Genomic DNA, 18,257 nt, shown 5'->3' with positions numbered 1-18,257 from the left:
TCATACAGGCACGTGGAGGCCACACACACTACTGAGCCTCATTTTGACTTGTTTTAAGGACATTACATCAAAGTTGGTTCAGCCTGTAGTGTGGTTTTCCAAATCCAGACCTCCATGGGTTGATAAATTGGATTTCCATTGATTCTTTTTGTGTGATTTTGTTGTCAGCACATTCAACTATGTAAAGAAAAAAGTATTTAATAAGATTATTTCTTTCATTCAGATCTAGGATGTGTTGTTTAAGTGTTCCCTTTATTTTTTTGAGCAGTATATTTCTAGTCCATTGGTCCAGAGCACTTTGTTCCTTAGGTCTGCCTGCCTGTCTGCTGTGAACAGGGCAGTGCAACCTGGAATAGCATCTGTGCTCCCATCTACCTCTCACCCTAATCAACCCCAGGGAACTGTGTGTGTGTGTGTGTGTGTGTGTGTGTGTGTGTGTGTGTGTGTGTGTGTGTGTGTGTGTGTGTGTGTGTGTGTGTGTGTGTGTGTGTGTGTGTGTGTGTGTGTGTGTGTGTGCGCGTGTGTGTGTGTATACTACAACTACAATGAAAGCAGCAAGACTCGTTCTTTCGCCATTGGGTAGATATGTGCCTAATGGGAACTTCTAGCCAGAGCATTACGGCCAGAGCCAACCAAAAAACAACAAACCCAGCTTACCTGTGTAGAGGGAAATGTAGGCAGAATCGATGACCTCATACTTCAGACCTGGCAGGAATGGACGCCACTGAAAGAGAGGAGAGAGAGAGAGCAAGTGAGACAGACTGCTTGAACGTACAATTTTACTTCATGTGACATAGGCTGTGTCCCAAATGGCATTGCAAAGGGCCCTGGTCAAAAGTAGTGCACTATATAGGAAATGGGTGCAATTTGGGATGCAGACATAGTACAAGATTTGCCCTGTTCATTCTCAAACTCAGTAGTTCTTATGTGAAGATGGATTCAGGGGAGGGGAGGAGAAGAGAAAAAGGAGAAGAGGAGAGGAGAGGAGAGGAGGGGAGGGGAGGGGAGGAAAGTCTGAACCCCTGTCTTATCTCAGAACAGGGGCGAAATGTTGCTGGTTTGAATAACCGAGCCGACTATGTGAAAATCGGTTCAAGGCACTTAACCCTAATTTGCTCAAGGGGTGCCGTACCACTATGGCTGGCACTGTAAAACCAACACCTACCCAGCATATGTGACAATAATATTATTTTTTTTAATTACCCTCAAACTTCAAGCGCCACTATGCCCAGAGGGAGAGATGCAGAGGAGAGACAGAGATGGATGCAGTCGCAGAGAAACACAAAGGATAGAAAACCAGACAGAAGTATCGATAGACACAGAAAGATAAAGAGGGCTTAAGAATGTGGGGGCAACAAAAGAGAGAAGAAGTATAGCAGTGGGAGAAAGAGGCAGACTGACCAAAATGAGGGGACAAAGTAGAGCAAGCAAGGAGAGTGCTTGGTTGGTGTGTGAATCCTGTGCTTTGGTAATACACAGAGTGTTTGCAGCAGCACATACAGAGACTGCGTCCCAAATGGTACCCTATTCCCTATATATTCCCATCTGGTAAAAGGTAATGCATTATATAGGGAATAAGGAATCATTTGGGACACAGAAGAGAGAGAGAGAGACGGGCTACAATCATTTTAAAGAGATTCTGAATTTACCAAGTCACTTCCGGTTACCAGCAGTGTATTCATGGGAGGTATGTCATTTTCTACATTTATTTCATTCATTTTTATAACTTTTATGTCGTCAGGGGAAACCCTTCGAGACCAGGGGCTCATTTTTAAAGCTGCCCTGACCACAGCAATAGAACAGTACAAAATGATCACTAACAAAGATACAAATAAAACAAATATATATATAAACAAATAGAAGTTAAAACTTTCAACATTACAACCACAACAATCTCTTCTTTCAATCAAAACAACTGGGGTTTTGGGCTCCCGAGTGGCGCAGCGGTCTAACACCGTACCCAAACAGGCCACGCGCATGCGGCATCATGCGCCATTATGCGCGAATAGATTTTGTCCCCCCACACCAAACGCGATCACGACACACAGGTTAAAATATCAAAACAAACTCTGAACCAATTATATTCATTTGGGAACAGGTTGAAAAGCATTTAACATTTATGGCAATTTAGCTAGCTAGCTTGCAGTTGCTAGCTTACTTGTCCTATTTAGCTAGCTTGCTGTTGCTAGCTAATTTGTCCTGGGATATAAACGTTGAGTTGTTATTTTACCTGAAATGCACAAGGTCCTGTACTCCGACAATTAATCCACACATAAAACGGTCAACAGAATAATTTCTAGTCATCTCCTCCTTCCAGGCCTTTTTCTTCTTTGGACATTATATGGCGATTGGCATCTAACTTTCAGTTACCATGATGAATGACTGAACTCAGTTCATCTTTTAATCACCCAGGTGGGTATAACTAACGAGGAGATGGCACGTGGGTATCTGCTTCTATAAACCAATGAGGAGATGGGAGAGGCAGGACTTGCACCGAGTTCAGCGTCATGAATAGAAAGGACTTATTTTTTGCGCTTGGCAACGCAGATGCTCATTGGCATGCGCCAGCAGTGTGGGTGCAATAATAGAATAACATGTATGTTTAAATTTATATAAGCAACACGAGCGGTTTGGTCAGCATGCAAGGCACTAAATCTCAGTGCTTGAGGCATCACTACAGACACCGTGGTTTGAATCCAGGCTGTATCACAACTGGCCGTGATTGGGAGTCCCAAAGGGCGGAGCACTATCGGCCCAGCGTCGTCCGGGTTTGGCCGGTGTAGGCCGTCATTGTGAATAAGAATTTGTTCTTAACTGACTTGCCTAATTAAATAAAGGTTCAGTAATAGTAAAAACAGTAAAAACTGCAACTCTCATTATACCCATCTTATACTACAGTCTTAAACTGCCCTGGCGGCACCAGGGAATCAAGATGCAAGGAGTTCTGCAGACTATTCCAAGAAAACTGAAAGCAGATCTACCTAGATTGGTACTGACTAGTAGAACCTTGAGAGTTAACCATCCCTGAGAATGGGTTTGGTGTCTCATATTTTATATTTTAACAGTGGGTTGGTAGATTTTTCCAGCAGAGCTTTGTAAACAAAAAGTGATCAACAAGAATTTAGTGAGGACCAGCCGACCTTCTGATACAGGATGCAATGATGAGTATTAAACCTATCACCTGTGATAAGGCAAAGTGTGCTATGGTAGACAGCATCCAAAAGTTTTACAGCAGTGTCTGCTGAATTTTGATAAATGGTTTCACCATAGTCCAAAACTGGCAGGAAAGTTGATTGTACAATCTGCTTCCTGCTTTTTAGAAAGAGGCAAGATCTATTTCAATATTAGTAATTTTTTTAAAGGCCTCTTTAAATATATTTTTTTACTTTATCCATCCAAATGCCCAGATATTTATAGGCGGGGATCTGCTGGATGAGAGAACTATCCAATCAGTATATATGTAGCCCATCTAAAAAGTTTGCAGCTCTAACATAGCTTGGTCTACAGCATATATAACCGTATCATTTGCATACAGATGAAAAATGGCACCGATAGATAGGGCAGCCGTGCTTCTAGCCCCTAGGCAACTTCGCAGTATTTTGCTTTTTTCAGTGTTATTTCTTACATTATGAGCCCAGAATTTATTTTGTGTTATTACATACAGCCGGGAAGAACTTTTGGATATCAGAGAAACGGAAACTTACCAACATTACCAGCATCACGACCAGGAATACGACTTTCCCGAATCGGATCCTTTGTTCGTACCCCCCAGGGCAATTGAACTGATTCCAACGGCTGATCCAAAACACTGCCGGCGGAGAAGAGGTATTCGGAGTGGACTTCTAGTCCGACTCGGGAGGCGCGCACACCACCCACCGCTTCCGAGTATATTACTCGCTAATGTTCAGTCTCTGGATAATAAAGTTGACGCGCTCAGAGCAAGGATTTCCTTCCAGAGAGACTACAGGGATTGTAACATACTCTGTTTCTCGGAAACATGGCTCTCTCGGGATATACTGTCCGAGTCGTACAGCCAGTTGGGTTCTCAGTTCATCGCCGCAGAAAGGAATAAATAACCCTTTCTGGGAAGAAGAAGGGCGTGGGTGTATGTTTCATGATTAACTACTCATGGTGTGCTTGTGATAACATACAGAAACACAAGTCCTTTTGTTCACCCGACCTAGAATACCTCACAAACAAATGCCGACCGTATTACCTCCCAAGAGAATTCTCTTTGGTTATAGTCACAGCCGTGTATATTCCACCTCAAGCCGATACCACGACGGCCCTCAAATAACGTCACTGGACTTTATGTAAACTGGAAACCACATATCCCGAGGCCGCATTTATTCTAGCAGGGGATTTTAACCTGTTGGGGATAGGGGGCAGTATTTGCACGGCCGGATAAAAAACGTACCCGATTTAATCTGGTTACTACTCCTGCCCAGTAACTAGAATATGCATATAATTTTTGGCTTTGGATAGAAAACACCCTAAAGTTTCTAAAACTGTTTGAATGGTGTCTGTGAGTATAACAGAACTCATATGGCAGGCAAAAACCTGAGAAGATTCCTTACAGGAAGTGGCCTGTCTGACCATTCCTTGAGATTCTTGACTCTGTTTATTGAAGACTGAGGATCTTTGCTGTAACGTGACACTTCCTACGGCTCCCATAGGCTCTCAGAAGGCGGGAAAAAGCTGAATGATGTAATTCCAGCCCCAGGCTGAAACACATTAGCGCTTTTGGCAAGTGCTCTATCAGAGGACAATGGGCTTAGGCGCGTGCACGAGTCAACCCCATGTTTTTATTTTCGTTCGTCTCTGAACCTAAACACAGATTCCCGGTCGGAATATTATCGCTTTTTTACGAGAAAAATGGCATAAAAATTGATTTTAAACAGCGGTTGACATGCTTCGAAGTACGGTAATGGAATATTTAGAATTTTTTTGTCACGAAATGCGTCGTGCGCGTAACCCTTATTTACCCTTTCGGATAGTGTCTTGAACGCACGAACAAAACACCGCTATTTGGATATAACTATGGATTATTTTGAACCAAACCAACATTTGTTATTGAAGTAGCAGTCCTGGGAGTGCATTCTGACGAAGAACACCAAAGGTAATCAAACTTTTCTAATAGTAAATCGGAGTTTGGTGAAGGCTAAACTTGCTGGGTGTCTAAATAGCTAGCCCTGTGATGCCGAGCTATGTACTCAGAATATTGCAAAATGTGCTTTCACCGAAAAGCTATTTTAAAATCGGACACCTCGATTGCACAAAGGAGTTCTGTATCTATAATTCTTAAAATAATTGTTATGTTTTTTGTGAACGTTTATCGTGAGTAATTTAGTCAATTCACCGGAAGTGTTCGGTTGGGAATGCTAGGTCTGAACGTCACATGCTAATGTAAAAAGCTGGTTTTTGATATAAATATGAACTTGATTGAACAAAACATGCATGTATTGTATAACATAATGTCCTAGGCGTGTCATCTGATGAAGATCATCAAAGGATAGTGCTGCATTTAGCTGTGGTTTTGTTTTTTGTGACATTATATGCTAGCTTGAAAAATGGGTGTCTGATTATTTCTGGCTGGGTACTCTGCTGACATAATCTAATGTTTTGCTTTCGCTGTAAAGCCTTTTTGAAATCGGACAGTGTGGTTAGATAAAGGAGAGTCTTGTCTTTAAAATGCTGTAAAATAGTCATATGTTTGAAAAATGTAACTTTTTGTATTTTTGAGGAATTTGTAATTCGCGCCACGCCTATCATTGGATATTGGAGCAGGTGTTCCGCTAGCGGAACGTCTAGATGTAAGAGGTTAACCTGTTAGGGCTAGGGGGCAGTATTGACACGGACGGATAAAAAACGTACCCGATTTAATCTGGTTACTACTCCTGCCCAGTAACTACAAAATGCATATAATTATTGGCTTTGGATAGAAAACACCCTAAAGTTTCTAAAACTGTTTGAATGGTGTCTGTGAGTATAACAGAACTCAAATGGCAGGCCAAAACCTGAGAAGATTCCATGCAGGAAGTGGCCTGTCTGACAAGTGGTGTTTCATCTTGGCTCTTTTTATTGAAGACTGAGGATCTTTGCTCTAACGTGACACTTCCTACGGCTCCCATAGGCTCTCAGAGCCCGGGAAAAAGCTGAACGATATCGAGGCAGGCTCTGGCTGAAACACATTATCGCTTTTGGCAAGTGGCCGATAATAGTACTATGGGCTTAGGCGCGTGCCCGAGTCGACCGAATGCTTTATTTTATTTTGTCTGTTTACCTAAACGCAGATTCCCGGTCGGAATATTATCGCTTTTTTATGAGAAAAATGGCATAAAAATTGATTTTAAACAGCGGTTGACATGCTTCGAAGTACGGTAATTGAATATTTAGAATTTTTTTGTCACGAATTGCGCCATGCTCGTCACCCTTATTTACCCTTTCGGATAGTGTCTTGAACGCATCGAACAAAACGCCGCTGTTCGGATATAACTATGGATTATTTTGGACCAAACCAACATTTGTTATTGAAGTAGATGTCCTGGGAGTGCATTCTGACGAAGACAGCAAAAGGTAATAACATTTTTCTTATAGTAAATGTGACTTTTCTGAGTGCTAAACTTGCTGGGGGTCTAAATAGCTAGCCCTGTGATGCCGGGCTATCTACTGAGAATATTGCAAAATGTGCTTTCACCGAAAAGCTATTTTAAAATCGGACATATCGAGTGCATAGAGGAGTTCTGTATCTATAATTCTTAAAATAATTGTTGTGCTTTTTGTGAACGTTTATCGTGAGTAATTTAGTAAATTCAACGGCAGTGTTCGGTGGGAATGCTAGTCACATGCTAGTCACATGGTAATGTAAAAAGCTGGTTTTTGATATAAATATGAACTTGATTGAACAAAACATGCATGTATTGTATAACATAATGTCCTAGGGTTGTCATCTGATGAAGATCATACATTTACATTTACATTTACATTTAAGTCATTTAGCAGACGCTCTTATCCAGAGCGACTTACAAAATGGTGCATTCACCTTATGATATCCAGTGGAACAACCACTTTACAATAGTGCATCTAAATATTTTAAGGGGGGGGTTAGAAGGATTACTTTATCCTATCCTAGGTATTCCTTAAAGAGGTGGGGTTTCAGGTGTCTCCGGAAGGTGGTGATTGACTCCGCTGTCCTGGCGTCATGAGGGAGCTTGTTCCACCATTGGGGTGCCAGAGCAGCGAACAGTTTTGACTGGGCTGAGCGGGAACTGTGCTTCCTCAGAGGTAGGGGGGCCAGCAGGCCAGTGGTGGATGAACGCAGTGCCCTTGTTTGGGTGTAGGGCCTGATCAGAGCCTGAAGGTATGGAGGTGCCGTTCCCTTCACAACTCCGTAGGCAATCACCATGGTCTTGTAGCGGATGCGAGCTTCAACTGGAAGCCAGTGGAGAGAGCGGAGGAGCGGGGTGACGTGAGAGAACTTGGGAAGGTTGAACACCAGACGGGCTGCGGCGTTCTGGATGAGTTGTAGGGGTTTAATGGCACAGGCAGGGAGCCCAGCCAACAGCGAGTTGCAGTAATCCAGACGGGAGATGACAAGTGCCTGGATTAGGACCTGCGCCGCTTCCTGTGTGAGGCAGGGTCGTACTCTGCGAATGTTGTAGAGCATGAACCTACAGGATCGGGTCACCGCCTTGATGTTAGTGGAGAACGACAGGGTGTTGTCCAGGATCACGCCAAGGTTCTTAGCACTCTGGGAGGAGGACACAAGGGAGTTGTCAACCGTGATGGCGAGATCATGGAACGGGCAGTCCTTCCCCGCGAGGAAGAGCAGCTCCGTCTTGCCGAGGTTCAGCTTGAGCTGGTGATCCGTAATCCACACTGATATGTCTGACAGACATCATCAAAGGTGAGTGCTGCATTTAGCTGTCTTCTGGGTTTTGGTGACATTATATGCTGGCTTGAAAAATGGGTGTCTGATTATTTCTGGCTTGGTACTCTGCTGACATAATCTAATGTTTTGCTTTCGTTGTAAAGCCTTTTTGAAATCGGACAGTGTGGTTAGATTAACGAGAGTCTTATCTTTAAATGGCTGTAAAATAGTCATATGTTTGAGAAATTGAAGTAATAGGATTTTTAAGGTTTTGAAAATCGCGCCACAGGATAGCCGTGGCTGTTACGTAGGTGGGACGAATTCGTCCCGCCTAGCCTAGAGAGGTTAATAACGTCAGACCGAGGCTCTGCATCTGTCCTCGTGCTCTTAGATCTTAGTGCTGCTTTTGATACCATCGATCACCACATTCTTTTGGAGAGATTGGAAACCCAAATTGGTCTACATGGACAAATTCTGGCCTGGTTTAGATCTTATCTGTCGGAAAGATATCAGTTTGTCTCTGTGAATGGTTTGTCCTCTGACAAACCAACTGTAAATTTCGGTGTTCCTCAAGGTTCCGTTTTAGGACCACTATTGTTTTCACTATATATTTTACCTCTTGGGGATGACATTCGAAAACACAATGTTAAATTTCACTGCTATGCGGATGGCACACAGCTGTACATTTCAATGAAACATGGTGAAGCCCCAAAATTGCCCTCGCTAGAAGCCTGTGTTTCAGACATAAGGAAGTGGATGGCTGCAAACTTTCTACTTTTAAACTCGGACAAAACAGAGATGCTTGTTCTATGTCCCAAGAAACAAAGAGATCTTCTGTTGAATCTTACAAATAATCTGGATGGTTGTACAGTCGTCTCAAATAAAGCTGTGAAGGACCTCGGTGTTACTCTGGACCCTGATCTCTCTTTTGAAGAACATATCAAGACTGTTTCAAGGACAGCTTTTTTCCATCTACGTAACATTGCAAAAATCAGAAACTTTCTGTCCAAAAAGAATGCAGAAAAATTAATCCATGCTTTTGTTACTTCTAGGTTGGACTACTGCAATGCTCTACTTTCCGGATACCCGGATAAAGCACTAAATAAACTTCAGTTAGTGCTAAATACGGCTGCTAGAATCCTGACTAGAACCAAAAAATGTGATCATATTACTCCAGTGCTAGCCTCCCTACACTGGCTTCCTGTTAAGGCAAGGGCTGATTTCAAGGTTTTACTGCTAACCTACAAAGCATTACATGGGCTTGCTCCTACCTATCTTTCCGATTTGGTCCTGCCGTACATACCTACACATACGCTACGGTCACAATACGCGGGCCTCCTCATTGCCCCTAGAATTTCTAAGCAAACAGCTGGAGGCAGGGCTTTCTCCTATAGAGCTCCATTTTCATGGAATGATCTGCCTACCCATGTGGGAGACGCAGACTCAGTCTCAACCTTTAAGTCTTTACTGAAGACTCATCTCTTCAGTAGGTCCTATGATTAAGTGTAGTCTGGCCCAGGGGTGTGAAGGTGAACGGAAAGGCTGGAGCAACGAACCGCCCTTGCTGTCTCTGCCTAGCCAGTTCCCCTCTCTCCACTAGGATTCTTTGCCTCTAACCCTATTACAGGGGCTGAGTCACTGGCTTACTGGTGTTCTTCCATGCCGTTCCTGGGAGGGGTGCGTCACTTGAGTGGGTTGAGTCACTGACGTGGTCTTCCTGTCTGGGTTGGCGCCCCCCCTTGGGTTGTGCCATGGCAGAGACCTTTGTGGGCTATACTCAGCCTTGTCTCAGGATGGTAAGTTGGTGGTTGGAGATATCCCTCCAGTGGTGTGGGGGCTGTGCTTTGGCAAAGTGGGTGGGGTTATATCCTGCCTGTTTGGCCCTGTCCGGGGGTTTCATCGGATGGGGCCAAAGTGTCTCCTGACACCTCTTGTCTCAGCCTCCAGTATTTATGCTGCAGTAGTTTATGTGTCAGGGGGCTAGGGTCAGTCTGTTACATCTGGAGTATTTCTCTTGTCTTATCCGGTGTCCTGTGTGAATTTAAATATGCTCTCTCTAATTCTCTCTTTCTCTCTTTCTTTCTTTCTCTCTCTCGGAGGACCTGAGCCCTAGGACCATGCCTCAGGACTACCTGGCATGATGACTCCTTGCTGTCCCCAGTCCACCTGGCCATGCCGCTGCTCCAGTTTCAACTGTTCTGCCTGCGGCTATGGAACCCTGACCTGTTCACCAGACGTGCTACCTGTCCCAGACCTGCTGTCCCAGACCTGCTGGAACCCTGACCTGTTCACCGAACGTGCTACCTGTCCCAGACCTGCTGTCCCAGACCTGATGGAACTCTGACCTGTTCACCGGACGTGCTACCTGTTCCAGACCTGCTGTTTTCAGCTCTCTAGAGACAGCAGGAGCGGTTGAGATACTCTCAAAGGTCGGCTATGAAAAAGCCATCTGACACTTACTCTTGAGTTGCTGACTTGTTGCACCCTCGACAACTACTATGATTATTATTATTTGACCATGCTGATCATTTATGAACATTTGAACATCTTGGCCATGTGCTGTTATAATCTCCACCCGGCACAGCCAGAAGAGGACTGGCCACCCCTCATAGCTTGGTTCCTCTCTAGGTTTCTTCCTAGGTTTTGGCCTTTCTAGGGAGTTTTTCCTAGCCACCTACACCTGCATTGCTTGCTGTTTGGGGTTTTAGGCTGGGTTTCTGTACAGCACTTTGAGATATAGGCTGATGTAAGAAGGGCTATATAAATACATTTGATTTCATTTGATTTGATTTATCATCCTGACCAACCTGCCCTCAAAATACACCTCTGCTGTCTTCAACTAGGATCTCAGCGATCACTGCCTCATTGCCTGCATCCGTAATGGGACTGCGGTCAAACGACCATCGCTCATCACTGTCAAACGCTCCCTAAAACACTTCAGCGAGCAGGCCTTTCTAATCGACCTGGCCTGGGTATTCTGGAAGGATATTGACCTCGTTCCGTCAGTAGAGGATGCCTGGTTATTCTTTAAAAGTGCTTTACATCTTAAATAAGCATGCCCTATTCAAAAAGGGAGAACCAGGAACAGATATAGCCCGTGGTTCACTCCAGTCCTGACCTCCCTTGACCTACACAGAAACATCCTGTGGCGTACTGCACTAGCATCGAATAGCCCCCGCGATATGCAACAAGTTAGGAACCAATATACACAGGCAATTAGGAAAGCAAAGGCTAGCTTTTTCAAACAGAAATTTGTAGCACAAACTCCAAAAAGGTCTGGGACAATGTAAAGTCCATGGAGAACAATAGCACCTCCACCCAGCTGCCCACTGCACTGAGGCTAGGAAACACTGTCACCACCGATAAATCCACAATAATTGAGAATTTCAATAAGCATTTTTCTACGGCTGGCCATGCTTTCCACCTGGCCAGCCCTACTCTGGTCAACAGCCCTGCACCCCCCACAGCAACATGCCCAAGCCTCCCCCATTTCTCCTTCGCCCAAATTCAAATAGCTGATGTTCTGAAAGAGCTGCAAAACCTGGACCCGTACAAATCAGCAGGGCTAGACAAACTGGACCCTCTCTTTCTAAAATTATCCGCCGCAATTGTTGCAACCCCTGTTATTAGCCTGTTCAACCTCTCTTTTGTATCATCTGAGATCCCCAAAGATTGGAAAGCTGCCACGGTCATCCCCTCTTCAAAGGGGGAGACACTTTAGACCCAAACTGTTACAGAAATATCTATCCTGCCCTGCCTTTCTAAGGTCTTCGAAAGCCAAGTTAACAAACAGATCACTGACCATTTCGAATCCCACCGTACCTTCTCCGCTATTCAATCTGGTGTCCGAGCTGGTCATGGATGCATCTCAGCCATGCTCAAGGTCCTAAACGATATCATAACCGCCATCGATAAAAGACAATACTGTGCAGCCATATTCATCGACCTGGCCAAGGCTTTCGACTCTGTCAATCACCACATTCTTATCGGCAGACTCAACAGCCTTGGTTTCTCTAATGACTGCCTCGCCTGGTTCACCAATTACTTCTCAGACAGAATTCAGTGTGTCAAATCAGAGGGCTTGTTGTCCAGACTTCTGGCAGTCTCTATGGGGGTGCCACAGGGTTCAATTCTCGGGCCGACTCTTTTCTCTGTATATATCAATGATGTCACTCTTGCTGCTGGTGATTCTCTGATCCACCTCTACGCAGACGACACCATTCTGTAAACTTCTGGCCCTTCTTTGGACACTGTGTTAACAAACCTCCAGACGAGCTTCAATGCCATACAACTCTCCTTCCGTGGCCTCCAACTGCTCTTAAACACTAGTAAAACTAAATGCATGCTCTTCAAACGATCGCTGCCTGCACCTTGCCGCCCGTCCAGCATCACTACTCTGGACGGTTCTGACCTAGAATATGTGGACAACTACAAATACCTAGGTGTCTGGTTAGACTGTAAACACTCCTTCCAGACTCACATTAAGCATCTCCAATCCAAAATTAAATCTAGAATCGGCTTCCTATTTCGCAACAAAGCATCCTTCACTCATGCTCCCAAACATACCCTCGTAAAACTGACTATCCTACTGATCCTTGACTTCGGCGATGCCATTTACAAAAAAGTCTCCAACACTCTACTCAGAAAATTGGATGAAGTCTATCACAGTGCCATCCGTTTCATCACCAAAGCCCCATATACTACCCATCACTGCGACCTGTATGCTCTCATTGGCTGGCCCTCGCTTCACATTCGTCGCCAAACCCACTGGCTCCAGGTCATCTATAAGTCTTTGCTAGGTAAAGCCCCACCTTATCTCAGCTCACTGGTCACCATAGCAGCACCCACCTGTAGCACGCGCTCCAGCAGGAATATTTCACGCGCTCCAGCAGGAATATTTGTGTTGCACTGCTTTGCTTTATCTTGGCCAGGTCGCAGTTGTAAATGAGAACTTGTAAAGGTGAAATATATATATTTTTTAAACTGGGGCCCCACAAAGGATGCCTGCTCATCCCCCTCCCGTTCTCACTGTTCACCCATTCCTACGTGGCCATGCACGCCTCCAACTCAGTCATCAAGTTTGCAGATGACACAACAGTAGTAGGCCTGATTACCAACAATGACGAGAAAGCCTACAGGGAGGAGGTGATGGCCCTGGGAGTGTGGTGCCAGGAAAATAACCTCTCACACAACGTCAACAAAACAAAGGAGCTGATCGTGGACTACAGGAAAAAGCAGATGGAGCACACCCCTATCCACATCGACAGGACCGTAGTGGAGAAGGTGAAAAGCTTCAAGTTCCTCGGCATACACATTATTGACAAACTGAAATGTTCCACCCACACAGACAGCGAGGCTCAGGAGGCTCAATTAATTTGCCTTGGCGCCTAAAACCCTCACAAACTTTTACAGATGCACAGTTGAGAGCATGCTGTCGGACTGTATCACCACCTGGTACGACAACTGCACCGCCCGCAACCTCAGGGCTCAACCTCCCCATCACCGGGGACAAACTACCTGCCCTCCAGGACACCTAAAGTACCCAATGTCACAGGAAGGCCAAAAAAATCATCAATGACAACATCCACCTGAGCCACTGCCTGTTCTCCCCACTACCATCCAGAAGGCGAGGTCAGTACAAGTGTATCAAAGCTGGAACCAAGAGACTGAAAAACAGCTTCTATCTCAAGGCCATCAGACTGTTAAATAGCCATCTAGCACATTAGAGGCTGCTGCCCTATATACATAGAGTTTAAATCACTGGCCACTTTAATAATGGAACACTAGTTGTCTGTCCACTTTAATAATGTTTAAATATTTTGCATTACTCATCTCATATGTATATACTGTATTCTATTCTACTGTATCTTAGTCTATGCTGCTCTGACATTGCTCGACATCTCTATGTTTCTGAACATAGGTCTAGTAACACCATCATACTGCAATAGACTTAGGGCAATATGTGTTAGCGCATACTCCCACTTACAAACAACACACCCATACATGATGCATAGAACTTCTGCTAAAGAGTGTACAACTAAGCACTGTTCAAATGCCTACTACCCTTTGGTGTATCTTTTCATCTACTCTTTGTGATGCACCAAACACACACACAAAGCACACTCTCTCTCTTACTCACACTTAAACACATGCACACGCACACTGTGCAGAAAGACAGCACAGCAGGGCATGTATGAGGTCTTAGCATGCTGCCATTGTCTCTTCTCAAGGTCGACTCTGCCTGTCCTCTCAGGGATCAATGGAAACCGGCACCCCAACACTGTCAGAACAGCCCAGAAGACAGACACACACACCACCGCATCGAGCACGCACGTGAAATGTGCTACATACTTTTCATTGTGTCTTGCTGAAAAGGCGTAAACATTTAGATTTGAAAAAGGACTAGGGTTCAATTAAATAGCAATGACAGCAAAAAAAAGTAATGGCATTCTAACATCTTGAAGATACTCTTTGATAATACATGTAGATGTTGAAGAATTATAGTGGGAACAATCTAAATATGAGGATTCAGGAGAAAGTGTGTGTGTCTGCAAGTGCGTGCATACACAAGCGTCGATGTGTACGTCTGCATGTCTATGTGTGTGTTTGTCTGTGTGTGCTCTGACACAGCTTGTCGGGAGAACCTGAGTACTGCTTACTGGCCCTGCAAGATCAACAGAAAGGAAAGAAAATCAATATAGTCGGGGGAAATAATAAAAAGGACGAATTGGACATCAAAATGACGCAGGCGGCCAACAGTCTTTCAGTCTTTCAGCCCCAATACGCCCTGTGACATACGGGGATATAATATTGTTTTTTCTCTCGCTCTCTGCGTGTTTGTGTGTGTGTGTGTGCGATATCCTTTTAGAGGCAGAATGGAGCCATGTTTTTCACTTTCACTCACACATGCACTCTCATACACACAGACAGACATGCATGCGCACACCCACACACACACTCACACATACACTCACACACACACACGCTGGTTCTTTTGGACAGGGGCTATATTTTTAATCCCTGTGGTTTGCAGAATTTTAGTCTGAATATTTATTGCTACCGAATTGCTTGAATAAGCATAAATTGCTTATTTATGTTTTGTACATTTGTTGTACGTTCTCCTCAACTCTGTTCCATAGTGTTCCAAAGCCAGAGGGCACAAGTGAGATTACCTGATTTTCGTTTCACCTCGGTACACAGCAGGTAATGAAAATCGAATGACTGTGTCTGACATTTTCAAAGTGTTAACCATAATTAAATTCATCTTTAAAAAAGCAATACCATGTACACACACAGCACCGTCCTACTGCCTCTGTTGAATAAACTTTAAATGAACAAAAGAGTTTAAATACAATTTAATGAATGAAAAGTAAAGCACCTTTTCGTGGATTATTCAAACTCATCTCACTCCTTCCTTTATTCTATTAAACCACTCTTCCTGCATCCTGTCATCCTTTAAATGTCCTCCTTTTCACATCTCTTTGTCACATGTTTAAATCCCACCTCATATAGCCACACTATCACTCAGACCTGGGTTCAAATACATGTGTATTTGAGTATTTGTTATTTAAAGACTTATTTTCTGTGTATTTTAGTATTTTCAAATAATTTCCTATAAATAGCCAACTATTTTAAAGTATTTTCAATTACTTATTTCAAATACTATTTTCAAATATCTTTGTTAAATGCATAGGAGTGTATTTGAGTCAGTGTATTTGAGTATTTTAAAATATTTTCCAAGTGTATTTCCAAATATTCCAATATTCAACTACTTGTCTTTTCAAAATCTAAATACTTACTTCCAAATGTCTATAAAGGTAATTGAAATACCCTAAATAGTACTTGAACCCAGGTCTGCTTTCACCCCTAACCTTACCCTCCTCTTCGTCACGATCTCAAACCCCTCCCCATTCTTCTCTCCCTACACTCTCTCCCAATTCTCCTCATCTCCTCTCCTTTCTAACTACTTCTGAAAAAGCTCCACTCCTTCTCTCCTACTCTCCTGATCAGAAAAGGTCAGAGTAAAAACAACAACAAAAAATGGCAGAAACGTTTCTAGTTCTTTCACCAGGACATGAGAGGGAAGAGAAGCCCTTTGAATGGAAAAGGACAGTCCAGTGGAAAATCCCAGGCAGACAGTTTACTCAGTGGGGTCAGAGTGGAGAGATTTACTGTACTTTCTCCACACACACACACACACACACACACACACACACACACACACACACACACACACACACACACACACACACACACACACACACACACACACACACACACACACACACACACACACCTGGCTGAAATCTGTAATTGGCAGAGCTGTAAATAGTGAGAGCCCTCTGGCAGAGTGGACAGCAAAACAAGACAGATGTTACAACTACTATGGGGGAACAAGGGAAGACTACAAGACACTATTTAAAGAGCCACTGAACACACCGATTGGCACGTGTGTTTTTCTGTTGCTTATTAGAAAAACGAGTTTTCAGTCTTGGAGGTGGGTTGCCTGACCAATTCCGCATTTGGTTAATGATGTTTGTCCCCCATGAGACACTGTAGACACGGAAGCCTATTTCACTTCCTCAAAATCCCCAGAATCAATCTAAGATAACTCAAGCCAATGGTTTAGTGGTTGAAGATGTTACGGAGAGGAGGGGATCATTTGATTAAATGATGGTTGGGGGACACGGGTAAATGTGACTAGAGGTACATTGTCATGTTTAGAGCTTACATTTGTGTCCTCCTCCATTGCTGGTATATGTGAGTGGGTGTGAAGATATAATCCACAATAGGCAGTTATCATTTCCCAGTTATGTGCAGCATACAGTTGAAGTCAGAATTTTACATACACCTTAGCCAAATACATTTAAACTCAGTTTGTCACAATTCCTGACATTTAATACAAGTAAAGATTCCCTGTCTTAGGTCAGTTAGGATCACCACTTTATTTTAAGAGTGTGAAATGCCAGAATAATAGTAGAGAGAATTATTTATTTCAGCTTTTATTTCTTTTATCACATTCCCAGTGGGTCAGAAGTTTACATACACTCAATTAGTATTTGGTAGCATTGCCTTTAAACTGTTTAACTTGGGTCAAATGTTTCAAGTAGCCTTCCACAAGCTTCCCACAATAAGTTCAATGAACTTTGGCCCATTCCTCCTGACAGAGCTGGTATATCTGAATCAGGTTTGTAGGCTTCCTTGCTCGCACACAATTTTTTAGTTCTGCCCACACATTTTCTGTAGGATTGATGTCAGGGCTTTGTGATGGCCACTCCAATGCCTTGACTTTGTTGTCCTTAAGCCATTTTTCCACAACTTTGGAAGTATGCTTGGGGTCATTGTCCATTTGGAAGACCCATTTGCGACCAACTGATTAACTTCCTAACTGATGTCTTGAGATGTTGCTTCAATATATCCACATAATTTTCCTTTTTCATGATGCCATTTATTTTCTGAAGTGCACCAGTCCCTCCTGCAGCAAAGCACCCCCACAACATGATGCTGCCACCCCCGTGCTTCACGGTTGGGAAGGTGTTCTTTGGCTTGCCCGCCTCCCCCGTTTTCCTCCAAACATAACGATGGTCATTATGGCAATTATGGGGGGGGGTGGGGGGGGGTGGTAGACAAAAAATAGTTCCTTGGTGGACTGAAGCTTGTAATAAGTCCATCAATGATCGTGATAATGCTTTTAAAACTTTGAAGAATAATTTGACATTTGATAGCATGATAGTCTTTCAGAGAAATAATTATGTTTTTCTAAAGGAAGGGAAACAACTGGGGATGTGTGGAAAATGTTAAAGAGGATAATGGGGAAAGGGAGGACAGTTCTGATATCTATATTAGCAGAGGAAGATATTATGGCTGTTTCAAACAAAGAAAAGTCAGACGGTCTAAGAAGAGTTTTTGCAGCTGTGCATAAAGTTGACAATCTACGTGATAAATGTAAAAGACGTAAGTAAGAAAAGCTAAGAATGCGTGAAGAGGTATACCGTAAGAAGTGTGATTCAGCAGAGTCACTGGATGCTGAATTCACCATGTTTGAAATAACGAGGGCTTTGGAGGGTTGTGGCTCTATTAGGCTCCACTATCTTTAAACATCTACCTACAGAAGTTTTGGGAAAGATTTTGAGTTTATTTAATAAAATATGGAGGACGAGAGTGCTAAAGATCCTTGTAAAGATCCATCCAGTCCTGCTAGTAGACCTATTGCACTTAATCTCTGTAAATTAATGGAAAAGTTGATTGTAGGTAGATTGATGTATTATCTGGAACATAGGGGTCTATTAAGTTCACACCAGAGTGGATTCGACACAGTAAATTTGGTCATTCGGCCTTCTCTGTTAGAGCTACAATATACTGGAATGCAATGCCCATGGACTTGAGA

General features: G+C 43.5%; 1 protein-coding gene across 1 annotated transcript in view; it reads right to left on the bottom strand.

The window, feature by feature from the left end:
• b4galnt4a (beta-1,4-N-acetyl-galactosaminyl transferase 4a) overlaps positions 1 to 18,257 on the bottom strand; it is a 497,908-nt gene that overhangs the window by 42,301 nt on the left and 437,350 nt on the right. The window contains exon 9 of the mRNA XM_014123877.2: positions 658 to 724. Within this exon, the coding sequence (XP_013979352.2) occupies positions 658 to 724 (67 nt within the window). The remainder of the gene's footprint in view (positions 1 to 657; positions 725 to 18,257) is intronic.

The sequence above is a fragment of the Salmo salar genome, chromosome ssa10, assembly GCF_905237065.1.
Source record: "Salmo salar chromosome ssa10, Ssal_v3.1, whole genome shotgun sequence".
NCBI classification, from domain to species: Eukaryota; Metazoa; Chordata; class Actinopteri; order Salmoniformes; family Salmonidae; genus Salmo; species Salmo salar.
Note: the sequence above shows the minus strand (reverse complement) of the source record. Positions and strands in the feature narration are given on the sequence as shown.